We start from the raw sequence: 13,477 nt of genomic DNA, 5'->3' as shown, positions 1-13,477 counted from the left end.
TCTTCATGTCGTTTGTTAAGACTGCATTGTTCCAGTACCGAATCAGGTAACTACTAGAACCAATGGACAATAGAGGAGTTCTCGAAGGCCATATTAAAGTTCTTATTACTTAAAACTTAGCATCATGACTAACATTTATGGGGCCTTGGCACAGACTCACAGTTCATCCTTTGTCTGAAGCTAGCGTTTAAAGCTCTCCTCACCCTCCCACTGCAACTACTGTCTCCTGATTGGCCATAACTTGCAAACAGAGGGTTTGAACAGCAGGTGAGTGGGACCTCTGCTCAGTCAGAGCTGTGTGCTTGAGACGATAGCTGTCTGCTCTCAGTGACATCGTAGAATCCATTTGTGCATCTATCATGACACCATATATGGTGATATGGTGGTAATACACCATATCACCACCACCCTATCAATGACAGAAAATGAGAAAAATCAGAATTGGTCCAATTCAAAATTTTCTGTAGACCTTACTGGGGGTTTTTTTTCAAAATGTTAGCTATTATGTTTCAGGTAGCACTATGTTTCAAATGCAGACTCTACCTCAAGAAATTAAGAAATTATCACAGAGCAAAGCTAAAGTCGGTTTCTGCAGTGGAATAAGTGACAAGAGATCACTTTACAGCCCAATTTGTTCTCTTCACAGACTGGGAGTCAGCAAGGTCCTGTTGCAGAGATGATGTCATGCTTCAGAAGTCAAAATAAAAAACACCCCCCCACCACCTCATTTTACATCCTTTCTGCTCACACTTAATCATCTTTCTCTTCCCTTCCCTTCCTTCTCCTTCTTTATCTTTATCTTGCCCTTCTCAATCCATCTCCATTTTGCCTCTCTTCTCTTCTTCCACCATCTCTGCAGATCATCACATGGACTCACATGTGTCATACTTGCATGAAGATGATTATGCTGTATATGCAGTCTCTCTCTCTCTCTCTCTCTCACACACACACACACAAGCCTCAGATCAATACAGCTATGGGAAGCAATGGATCTCTTGAGCTAATTAAATCCAGCAGCAAACCACTTCACTTGAAACCACTCATTCTCTCGGAACTGGACTTTATCTGAGTGGAGCCATAAAAGCAGGGAAATGAACATGCATCTCTCTCACACACACACACACACACACACACACACACACACACACACGCAGACCTCATTCTGTCAGTAAGGACAGACCCCACTATCCTACTATTGCAGACAGTTGGTGCTGTCATTGTGTATCTACTGTAAGCCTGTGTGTGATGTGTGCACTGCATCTGCAAAGGCTTACAGGTGAGACAAGGAGACCACGTCACTGAAGATACCCTCCTGCAGCTCAGAGATGTCGTTGCCATGGAGAGAGCTGGAAGACAGATACTTACGGGTCAGGAAAGGTTATAAATAGTTAAACTGAAAACTCAATGACCGCAGTGACTCTGACAGCAACTCTCATTCACCTCAACAACAGAGGGACATTTAAAGTCCTAAAACAGATGATGGCTTATTATAAAGCAAAGAAGTGACAGTGATGTGGTTTGGCATGTCGCAAGTATGATACTGTGTGTGTGTGTGTGTATGTGCGCGTGTGTGCGTGTGGGTGTGCTCACAGCAGTCTAAGCGAGCGCAAGCCACCCAGTGCCAGAGGAGGGATACAGCGCAGTTCGTTGTAACTGAGGATCCTGGAAAAGAAGAAAAGATCAAATTAAATGCAGCAGAACCAAAAATGATGTGTGTTTTACTCCACAATGCAACCCACACAGTGACAGTTGGTAAACTCTGACTGCTCTTGCAGTGGAAGAGGCTCTACCCCCTGTGACCTTGAACTGGATAAGCAGTTAAGAAATTGCATGAATGGATGGATGGATATATATTGCTGCAGTATTGGAACTTGAACGAGAGTGGAGTTGAAGATTCACAGACAGATCAGACAGACCTACATTCCTATCCTCACCTATGGCCATGATCTGTGTGTAGTGGACTAAGGAAGAATAAAATTGCAGACACAAGTAGGAGAAATTAGCTTCCTCCAGAGGGTGTCTAAAGCCACTGCTCCTGCACATCAACATGTTTAAGTAGTTTAAGTAGTTCTGGCATCTGACTAGGATGCTGGAACTCCTCAGTACCCTGTAGGTAAGGCCCTGGGGCAGGCCAAGGACGTGGTGAATAGATCTTGTCTGCTAGTTTGTGAACGTATTGGTTTCATTCTGAAAGAGAGCTGGAGGCAGTGGCTGGAGAGAAGGAGGTCTGGGCATCTCTGCTTAGAGTGCTGCCCTGTGACCCAAATAAGTAGTAGAAAATGGATGGATGAATGGATGGACAGTGACAGTTTGGCTGGAGATTTGGAGTCTGAACCCTCTAGCCTCAACCAGAAATGAAGAGTGGAAAACAGAGGTCTGGAAAGATTGCTTGTTTTGAACTCCTTTTAACTTTTCAAACTTGAAGTTTTCACATCCACCCAATGTTGACTCCTTTGAGTCTACTTGAGGCGCTTTATCAGATGTAACACATTTCTACCTACCTTTATTCTGCTTGGGACCTTTAAACAGACTTTAATGCCTAAAATCAGTTTGCTTTAAAAAACAAACAAACCCCAAAACAAAAATTATTTCCTTGAAATACTGGCCACATCCTTGAAACATGGTGTGGAAATTCAGTAACTAAATCTTCTTTTTGATGACCTCCTAGACTCTTTCTCTGGCCACAATTTTCTCTTAGGCTAAGATTTCCACTTTGTACACAAGCAGAGTAAAAATGTGCTGACAACTGGCATGCTTCCCCTCTGGTTTTAACAACCCAATGACCTTTCCTCAGGGGTGAAATAAATATTTTTAGTCCCATTAGTTGGTCGACTTTAGGCTTTTCATGATTTGGGAAGAAATGAACATTTGAAAACAAGCACTTTCATTTTAACACGAGAAGCACTACAAACAATATCATTACATTTCTTTTGTGACACTGGAGGTACAATGAGGGTTCTCAATCTAACATTTCAAACAGAAACCATGTGTTGCAAACCAGAAGAACGTTTTGTTAAGTTTAAAATATATCTCCTTTTTTGCTTTGTGTGAAGCAAAGGCTCCAGTGTTGTGGCAGTCTGGGGCATTCTAGGTTTTAAAAATCTGTCTCTCCAAATGCACCGCATTTAAAGGGGTTACATCTTAAAAAATTAAAATAAAAGCAACATGGTAATTTCATAAACCCACTTTCCTTTCATAATTGAGCACAGAAATCCTATTAAAGGTTTAAAACGAGAAAATGTACCATTTTAAGAAAAATATCGGCTCATTTAGAATTTGATATCCACAAAAACATTTCAAAAAAGATGTTTGCAACATACGATTGGAAACACAAGTGGTACTAAAAAGAGAAACAGATGGATTTTCCAGCTAACGGGATTAATTGGCAACATGACTGGATATCTCTATCAGAGTATTTCAAATTATCGGAAATTTCTGTTTCTGACAATTTCACAATAATGTTCTTCGATATAAATTTGCAAAGACTTTGAATATCACATCACCTCCAGTACATAATAATTTCAAAAGATCTGGAAAATCTGGAGAAATCTTTGTGTGCAAGGGACAAGGTAAAAAATGAATTAATTGGATGTTTGGGACACTACACTAGAAACAGGCTTAATTCTGTCATCACTGCATGGGCTTGGTCAGTGAACACAGTTTTCTTTGCATGAAGGATAAGGGTCTATAATGCCAAGGAGAAGATGTGATGTGGTAGAGATGTGGTATAATCCACAATCACCACTTTGTTCTCTGGTCCAAAGATCATTTAAAATGAACTAAGGTAAAAACTGTTCCATGGTCAGATAAATAAAAATTTTGAATTCGTTTAAAATAAATTTGGGTGCTGTGACTAAACAGAAGGACTATGTCTTGTCGTCAGCAAACAGTTACAGGTCTGTATCTCTGACAGTGTAGGGATGCATTAGTACCTATGGAACTGGCTGCTTGGACATTTAAAATAAGCTAATATTTTTCTTAAAGTGATTAATTTTTTCAGCATTTTGTTTTGTAACAACAGTGATTTAGTGCACTGACATCTTTCTGATGCCCATTGTGTATGTGCTGATTTGTCTTGTAACACTTGACCAAGAACAGTTGTGTGTATGAACTCACAGTGTGGTGAGCTGGCTCATGTTGGAGAAGGAATCATCAGACAGGGAGTTGATTTTATTGTTGCTCAGATCACTGGAAAGGCAAAGGTCAGTTTCAGTCAGTATACACACAAAGTACTGCAGAGGTCCCATTGCACAACACATACAGATACAAACACACTAACACACGTACTGTAACATAGTAACACACAATCCCCAAAACTAAAATGCTGCTCATTACTAAAGTGAACTGGTCACATCATCCACAGCTGTGTGCATGCTTTACTGAATTCACTACACAGTCTACAGCTCCCCCTGCTGTTTGACTATACAAATAGAAGCTGCTGAGCACTGAGTGTGTCTGCAGCTTTTTTTTGTAACAACTATACAAACATACAAAATGTGCAACCTTATTCTCAAATTTACTTTGAAGATATTGATATTAGTGTCACATGTTCTTCATAAAACTTTTAAAAAATTAGTAAAAACAATTTAATTCATATTTGGTTCTGCTCTGCAACCAGTGTTACTTTTGCTTCTTCTTTTTGGCTTCTGATTTCTGCTGCATTTCTAGCAGTGTGTGACTGTCAGGATTATTTAGTTACTTGGTCTAAAATGTGCCTCAGTCTGTGTGTTGAGAATCTTTGACCGTCCTTTGTTTTTAAAAATGAGGTACGAGTCTTCGACTGTTCACTGGTCAAATGCTTCGCCTAGAATGTAATCTTCCAGAGCAAAGAAGAAAATAGTAAGAGTATGTGCGTCAGCATGACTGTATATTACTGCATTAACCTCTTCACTGTAGTAGATGTTTTCATTGGTGGAAGAGAAGAAAAGTGCTTTCACTACCAACATGAGAGGCTGTAAAGCATGTGTGACAGCAGATGTAGCTGTAGGTAAACTGAGTGTGAGGAGGCACGTGAGGGTGAATGAAGGATTCAGTCAAGTGTTTCTTACACAAGCTGCAGGTATTTAAAAGCAGTTAACTCTTTGGGAACGCTGGTGAACTGGTTACCATCCAGATAACTGAGGGGACAAAACACAAAGATCGGTTGTGCATTTCTACAGAACAATAATAATGCACAGAGCTTATTTAACCAATTCTAAGATAAGGTTCTAAGTCAAGGATGTGAAAAGCTCGCTTAAATATGCATTAATGACCCTTTGTGAAAAACAGACATTTCTATTCTAGACTGAGAAAACAGGATGTTTTCTAATGGTTCATTTGTTGATTACTTAATTAATTTGGTGTAGTATGTATTGGCATGTGTGAGGTTTTTATCAGTAGGAACAGTTGTAAAACACAGTTTTTGAAAATTCCAAAGTTTACGTCCTCCTTCACAGTTTACAATGTCATCCAGTGGACTGGACTGGAGTCTTTGCCGGGCCACTTGTGGCCTCTGAGCCTTGTGTTTGACAACCTTCTTTTGGTTGGTAGATGTAAACAGTAAAAGGAATAAGGTAAAATAAAGTCAAGGTTAAATAATACTTTTGTTTAGGAGCCCTCACATACTTCAACAAAAAAGCCTATTTGGTAAATAAAATCCATGCAAATACATGAGTAATTCTGACATAACTACAAAGTCACAAGGTTCCTGATTTTGTTCTGGCTCAATCAATTTAGTTAATTTCAGGGAGACACGTAATAACAAGAAAACCACAATTGCTATAAAAAGCCTGGTTACTACAGAAAAACAGTAATACCACAGATAATTCACATAAATGTATTGTATATGCCTGTTTTACACTATAAATCTGTGACTCTATTAAGTAGAATCAATTACGTATCCAATTTAGCTGCACTGAAAAAATGAAGCTCATTTCCTTTATTGAAACTTCTCTGGAACGAGTCAGTTTAGGGCCAACACAGAAGCTGGCAGGACTGCATTATTTATTATTGCTGTTTTTAATTATTTTATATTTTGTTTAATATAGAATTGTGATGCCTGCCAATTTTAGTGAGTTGTGCAGTTTAAATGCTCAAAGCAAATTAAGAAATAACATTTTTTGCTTCGCAGTCACACTCACAGTTCAGTGACGTTGCGGGGCAGTCCTCTCGGCAGAGCCTGCAGATGTTTGTTGCTGCAGCGCACAACTGTGTCCATACAGGTGCACTGGCTGGGACACTGAGGCCCCGGGCCACAGTTGCTGTCCTCGAGCACAGCGCCTGAACAGACGGGGGACCTTTCAATGGCAGTGCTTCTCAGAAAAAATTGCAAGGTGTGATAACTTTGCTGTCATGCATTTTTAGGTGATGCGTGTCACACTTATTAGATTTCTGCTTATAGATAAAATGCCAATCATACCATCCTCACAACGGAAATCAGGCACAGCTACATCTTGCAGTGGGATTTCTCGAAGAAATGCGGGCCCCTGACAGCGAGGATTCCCTGTCACGATTCGCCGACTTCTAAGCCACGCCCCAAACCAGGACAGACGGCAGTCACATTTAAAAGGATTGGCCAGGAGGTTTCTGATGGACAAGCAGAGATGGTAGGTAGGTAAGATCAATGGAAACAAACGGAAACACGTATTTGTGGGTGTGTCACTAACAGTGTGGACAGGTTGGGCAGTGTGTCGAAGGCTCCAGGGAGGATGGTGCTCAGCTGGTTGTCATACAGGGAGAGCAGCCTGACGTTGGTCAGCCCGGTGAAGCTCCCGTTATGGATACAGCTGATCTTATTATTCCTGAGCATCCTACACAGCGAGAGAGATTTTAGGACAGAAATGTTTTATACATAGTTCCCTCAAATATGATTTTTCATATTTATAAGATAAATAAAATCAGCTCTGGCTTTCACCCTTTAGTTTTATCTTCAGCAAGTTAAACGCAGCTCTTTTGGGTTAAGATCAACTCAGCCGCTTCTTCTTGCTTTTATGTTTCTGTTCGTAACATTTTTTCCCTTCAGTGTGCACCAAGCTGTTGATTTGGCCACTCATAAACTTCTTCTGTCCCTCTGATGTTTCTGGCTTACTTTTAAAGCCTGAAGATGGCCCATTTCACTGCGACTGAAATCACTGTTGAGCTCAGATTGTGAGTTCACAGCAACAGGGATTGCCAGACTTTGAATTTCATGCTTAATTCATGGAGAAATAACAAAAGGTAAAGACTACACCTGTCTATGAAACAGTCTTTTGTTTAATTGTCCAACTATGTTTGAGCCCCTGAAAATAGGACTGTACAGTAGAGTTGTTGTTATTCCCATAGGTAATGCAACTTTCTGAACTGTTGAACCCCTAAAAATAAAGCTGAGAGCTTAGTACACAGAGTGACCTAAATCTATGTATGTATCAAACTCACAGCATGCGCATGCCCTCCATGCCTTTGAACATGCTCCCTCTGACAGATTCCAGGTGGTTGGCTGTCAGGTGAAGCTCCACCACCGAGGAAGCACCCTCAAATGCGCCGTCCTCAATCTCTGAAATCTTGTTGTTGCTCAGGTTGCTGAAGTGAGAAGGATAACACACAACATAACAGCTGCTTCGTGACAGCTCTTTCAGATTCACAGCATTGCCAGCAACCCAACTGAGCATGATCATTCAGCCTTAAAAGTTACACACAACTTTTAATACCTTTACTACTTTAAAAACATGTCCAGTGTGTTTATTCTACACGAAACTGTGCATTTTCTATAATAATATCCAGTCATGCAAAGTCACTACATACAGTTTTCTCTGAACCCCTTTTCCCACTAAGGTCTTGGAAAATGCCAGAAGATAAGATCTCTTGAAAGTTTCTTTTGAAGATGGAGCAGCCATTCGTCACAGTATTTGTCATTTTTCATGGTGACCTACATTTTCTTAAGCTGTGACAGGCCCTTGAAGGCTCCTGTGGCCTCCAGCACGGAGAGGTCATTGTTGTTGAGACGCCTGCGACAATCATAGAGAGAGATCACAGAGAAGAGGATGGAGGAAAACAACATCACAAGGGGAAGAGTGACTTTGGTATGTGTGCATGTTTCATGCTGAGTGCTCATCTGTGCAGCAGGAATCCACATACACATGTCAACACGGATATCCAAGACATAGTTTGGCACAGTGTGTTTTTATGTTCAATACAGGGTATGAGCATGTATTTGAATTTGTGTGGGTGTGACTATATGAGGGCAAATAGAGAACAATGAATCCTAAATGATCCCAAGCTAAAATGCATGCACTTTAAATATAAGTTTATTCCAAATAAATTATGTGACAGCTGACTAATACACCAGAAAGACAAATTTCATCATCATCATCAACGTAATGCTCAAAGGGACGGTTGACCCCAAAATCAAAAACCACATGTTTTTTTTCCTTGGGAACAAAGTGCTATTTGTCCATCTGGAGTGTTTGAGTTTCCCAGTTATAAAGATCGGCTGTAGTGATATCCACTGTCTTTTAAATAGAATGTGACTAGATGACCTTATGGTACAAAAGAAGACATTTGAAAAAAACATCAGCAGCAATATTCATTCATTCGAAAATCATGACCTGGCTGATTAAAAAACATCTTTAAAAAACCATTAAACCATGTTGTATAAAAGCAGGTTCACATAGCAAGTATTTTATTTAAAAAAATAACCACGCCCACCAACTATTACTGTATAGGCTTGTTACTGTGGAGATGGAAGCATTCGCCTATCAGTGGCAATAGGCTTGTGCACATAACAGGCACCCTGCCCAACCCGTCCACGCCGTTAATGACAGGGTGTGAACTATAAGGTTAATTAGCTGTGTGCTTCTTTTGGTTGGTGGATGTAAAGAGTAAAAGGGAATAAGGTCAAAAATGAGGTCAAAGGTAAAAAAATACTTTTGTTTTAAAAAGCCCTCATACACTGGAACATTTGCAGAAAAGTCTGTTTGGCATATACAATCCAGGACTGCATGGAATATTATTAACGTGGGTTGTGTGTTTGTGCACATGGGTCTCACAGCTCTTCAGTGGAGGATGGCAGGTGCTCCGGGAACTTAGTGAGGCGGAGGTTGGAGCAGTCGACCACATTGGCTTCACAGCGACATTTAGCAGGACACACTGGCTTACTGTTACACTCGTAGTTTAGACGTCTGTCTTCAGTGCCTGGACCCAAATGTGGAGAGGATAGACAGACAAGTTCATACTGATACATACAGGCAATCTAACTACACACATACACAGAATATGTATGAATATACAAACACAAAATCACCTGGGATGTGGTACTGCTCCTTGGCTGTCATGAAAAGTAAGCAAACAAAACTGTGTCAGTTGAAATGTGTGAACGCTTCAACAGAGCAATAGCCACACACACACATCACTCACACATACACACGTCACATAATTTACTTGGCTGTAGGTGGCAGCAGGACACTTACAGCAGAAAGGAGGAGTGAAACAATGAAAATCTGTGCTTAGCTTTCCAGGCCTGGCAGCTCACTAAAGCGGCGTGGAGCAGTTTGTGTGGTGTTCAGAGTGCCTGCCATGGTTTCACTGGCCGTAGGCTAGCTCCACATGCTGGCTTCAGACATGCTAGCATGTGTAGAAGAAGGGAATAGTCAGGGAGCTTTGAGCTATAGGCAGTTTCTTTCTTTATCTCCATAAATCAGTTTGGTTTTAAGGGTTTTTTTAAATGATTTTTTACTATATTATATTATTAAATGTATTATTTTATTATATTTATTATATATTTATATTATTATTTTTTATTATTTATTGTTATTATATTACAGTACAGTATATATCAAAAGGTTTTTGAATGATAATTACTTTACAGTATATTGCCCGATCTACAGTTTGTTCAGTCTTAAACTATCAGATGCAGCAAATATGTCCAGACTTTTAACTCCTCGTCTCAGTTCACACTCGTGTCGTCATCCATCTTTGTCATCCAGTCACACACCCACACACGCACACAGAGGGCCCTGACTGACCAGAGCATCTGAACTTGCTGCTCTTGATCTGTGCGATGCGTTTGTTGGCAAGGCGGCGAGGACTGGCACAGCGTGCACCGCTGGTCTCTATGGGGTTTGAACGCAGGAAGTCGGCCAGCCACTTCACATTACAGTCACACACAAAGGGATTCTGGGCCAAGTGTCTGGTGAGAAATTACAAAAGGGAACAACATCAGTCAGATCAGACTGAATAGAGTGTAACAGAACTTAAAATAGCACGCATGTATTTTCTCACAGCGTCTGGATGCTGCGCAGTGAGCTGAAGGTGCCTTTGGCCAAACTCTGGATCTTGTTGTCGTACAGCGACAGAAGAGCCAGGTTCTCCAGATCTTTAAACACGTTGGCTCTGATGCAGTGGATTTTATTTGCATTCAGCAACCTTAAGCAATACAGTAGACAATGATCAATAAGAAACAACACACTTAATTATTATAAAAAATACTCAGAATAAATCATCTAACATCCAGTACTATGCAAGTCTTGAGCCACCCATAATTTCTTTTTCTATTTTTTGCCTGATAGCGAGCCTTTTTCTTTTTACTATTAAGGACACGACTTTCACAAACTCTTCATTTGCTGGAGAGCCGCACATTATGTCAATAACTGCCAAGTTAACAGCTGATAGCTATCTAGGAATCACCTTGTTAGGCCTGTAAAAGATGCCTGTAACAGGCTGCCTGTGGTTAGCTAAGGCTCAGGAGGTAGAGCAGGTCAACTAAAAATTGAAAAGTTGCTGCTCCAGTTTGTATGCCAAAGTATCCTTGGGCAAGATAGTCAACCCCAGTTGATCCTGATTAGCTCAATGGATTGTTAATGTTAGATAGCACTTAAAGCTAGAAAAAAAGTGATTGTTGAATGTGTGTGCTTCAAGTGCCTGAGTACAAAAGCCCCATAAACGAATCCATCAATTTACGCTTTAGTTACAAAGTGTCTAAAGATACAATTTTAAAATTGGTTATTTTCTAAGTGTCTGTTATGTTTAGATGCAACACTGGTTCATCCCTGGAATTAGGTACCTGTTTATGCTTGAATGACTCACAGGTGAGTTTGGGGCTTAGTGGCTTAACAAGACTTTTCTATAGTAGCGTACATAATCATGATGAGCTGATTTATCACCAGCATCCAAATACTTGCAAACATCTCTTATTTTAAAAACAAAACTGCTGCAACTCTATTTTGTGTTCTATGTCCAAAATTGGAGCCCTGATTTTTTCAAGGAGGGGGGTATTTTAAATTATACCAGGAGCCTGATGTGTAAAGGATGTGTGCATAAAACATCTAATAGTACAACCACAGGTAAAACTCCTTAAAACTTCTTTATTGTTCTTGTGAGTGTCAATATCCATTTGTGGCTAAAAATGCACATTTGTACAATTACACAATGACTGAGATTTTTAAAATAGGATTTTGTGCAGATGTGTGGACACACAGTATGATTTTTCACAAACATACATTGAATTCTATGCATATGTCTCCAGGATGAGGATTAGTCTGTCCCTAACTTTCAGCTTCCTCTCCATTTCCTTTTTGTCACTGGTTCCAGCAGTTTAGTGTTTAACACTTCCACAAGGAATCTTCACATACTTACTAAATAAAAATAATGAAATAATCCTCAGGAAAGAAGACGAATGTCAGATTATTCAGTCATCATACTGAGCTCCACCTCTCAACTATTATCAAATGATTCACTTATTTACCTTATTCGTGGTACCTTACCTACTTCATCATAGGTACAGCAGTGTTTTACCAAAGGGGGCATTCAAGTCAGTTATGAGAAGCAGATTTACATAATTAACTTGGCAAAAACTACATATAAATCAAGCATTAGTTTCCATGCAGCTCCTTCTAAAATATTTGCCACCTGAAGTGGATTTGTTTAAAACACAGTCAGTTCAGACAAATATATGCATGTTGTGGTTTGGACTTACAGCAGCTCCAGAGAGGCCAGACCATCGAACACTCCACTGGGCAGCTCAGTGATCTTATTACCATACAGAACTCTGCACACAAACAAAAAAAGTCTTTAAATGTGTTCTGCAATCAAAAGTGCTTCATCAGTCTGTTAACAGTTACTAAGATGCATCTGTTCAAAATTTGCATTGCCAAACCAAAAGTAAGTCTTATTCAGTCCACACAAGCACACGTTCACAGTCCATAAACAGAAGAGAAGACATTTACGTCACACTGCTGTCACATATAGTATATGCATGCAAACTTATTCACATATTCACACACTCAGCAATGATGCTTGCTGACCGCCTGCTGTGATTGTTTACATGCCCTGATGTTTCATGAGAATTCTCTGTACAGTGAGCAGGCGCCACTTTTCAATTATTCATACCAACAGATGCTTAAACACATGGACGCAGTGGGCACATATGGAGATATAGCCAATAAAGTGGACAGACACATGTAAACACGTGTTGGTAAAGGCACTCTCAACACACCCAACAGTTTACACAATCAGATGCCGAGTGCTTACTCACAGTGAACTGAGAGCTCGGAGGCCGTGGAAAGCATCAGGAGCGATCTCAGATATCTGGTTGTTGCTCAGGTCACTGAGAATGAAAGAGAATGATTTAAATTGGAGCTGCCCAACACTCTTAAATACTTACAGATTAGATTTATTTTGGGGAGAAAATGAAAAAAGTCATGTATACAGATTTTGTTTTGTTGTAAACGCATTTAGCCAAAAGCATCATATGTAAATAGCAAATAATTTGTGTTATTTTTTAAAGGATTAGAGACAAAAAAGTGATGGAGCACTTTAACAGTTCTCTTTTCTGATCTCTAAATGAAAGCAGGTTATATAAGAATCACCTATAAAAATAAGAAACCTCACTTTATGAATTGACTGGCTAAGAGAACTTCCCTTTTTTCATGTCAGAACAGAGGAGCTATTTTTCTGGCCAAGCTGAAGTTTTTATATCTTCGATTCGGTCTGGCATGCCAAACCATAATATGTTAGAGTATAAAATCCTTGTTCCATTGCCACACGTCAGTCGTTCAACTGTCATGATAAATTTTCAGACAAACCACTTAAACCAGCCTGGTAATGTAATCAACCACCCCCCCCCCCTCCTGGTGCTCGGGATGGTCTCGCAGTGATGATGGAAGAGGGCAAAGGAGGGGAAAGAGGATAAGATTAAGAGGAAAAGGAAAACCACAGAGAGAAAAAGATGGAGAGAGACAGAATGCCTGAGGAGGGAAACGGGCAAAGGAAGAAGAGAAAAACAGCAACAGTGGAAGTAACAAAAACCGCAAAGACAGAAGACAGAAAGAAAAGTGAAACAGGATAGAAGGTCAAGAAGCCAAGGAACATTATTATTGTGGTCAGATTAGCATTTTTTTAAACATATGCATCACATCACATGGATATGCACTTGATTTATCATGTAAGGGCCCTAAAAAGCCTCTAATGGGTACTCTATGTCTTTGCAGGCTGATATAAATCAAATGTTCCTCGATGCTGAAACTCC

General features: G+C 40.0%; 1 protein-coding gene across 1 annotated transcript in view; it reads right to left on the bottom strand.

Moving 5' to 3' along the window:
* slit1b (slit homolog 1b (Drosophila)) overlaps nt 1-13,477 on the bottom strand; it is a 71,638-nt gene that overhangs the window by 20,234 nt on the left and 37,927 nt on the right. Inside the window, exons 11-25 of the mRNA XM_003454102.3 lie at nt 12,485-12,556; nt 11,927-11,998; nt 10,234-10,377; nt 9,978-10,141; nt 9,257-9,280; nt 9,003-9,147; nt 7,887-7,961; nt 7,393-7,536; nt 6,645-6,788; nt 6,398-6,564; nt 6,120-6,258; nt 5,049-5,117; nt 4,117-4,188; nt 1,591-1,662; nt 1,275-1,346 (exon numbers count right to left, since the gene is read on the bottom strand). Coding sequence (XP_003454150.1) covers nt 1,275-1,346; nt 1,591-1,662; nt 4,117-4,188; nt 5,049-5,117; nt 6,120-6,258; nt 6,398-6,564; nt 6,645-6,788; nt 7,393-7,536; nt 7,887-7,961; nt 9,003-9,147; nt 9,257-9,280; nt 9,978-10,141; nt 10,234-10,377; nt 11,927-11,998; nt 12,485-12,556 — 1,575 coding nt within the window. The remainder of the gene's footprint in view (nt 1-1,274; nt 1,347-1,590; nt 1,663-4,116; nt 4,189-5,048; nt 5,118-6,119; nt 6,259-6,397; nt 6,565-6,644; nt 6,789-7,392; nt 7,537-7,886; nt 7,962-9,002; nt 9,148-9,256; nt 9,281-9,977; nt 10,142-10,233; nt 10,378-11,926; nt 11,999-12,484; nt 12,557-13,477) is intronic.

The sequence above is a fragment of the Oreochromis niloticus genome, linkage group LG6 (assembly GCF_001858045.2).
Source record: "Oreochromis niloticus isolate F11D_XX linkage group LG6, O_niloticus_UMD_NMBU, whole genome shotgun sequence".
Lineage (NCBI taxonomy): Eukaryota > Metazoa > Chordata > Actinopteri > Cichliformes > Cichlidae > Oreochromis > Oreochromis niloticus.
This window is presented reverse-complemented; position numbering and strand designations above follow the sequence as displayed.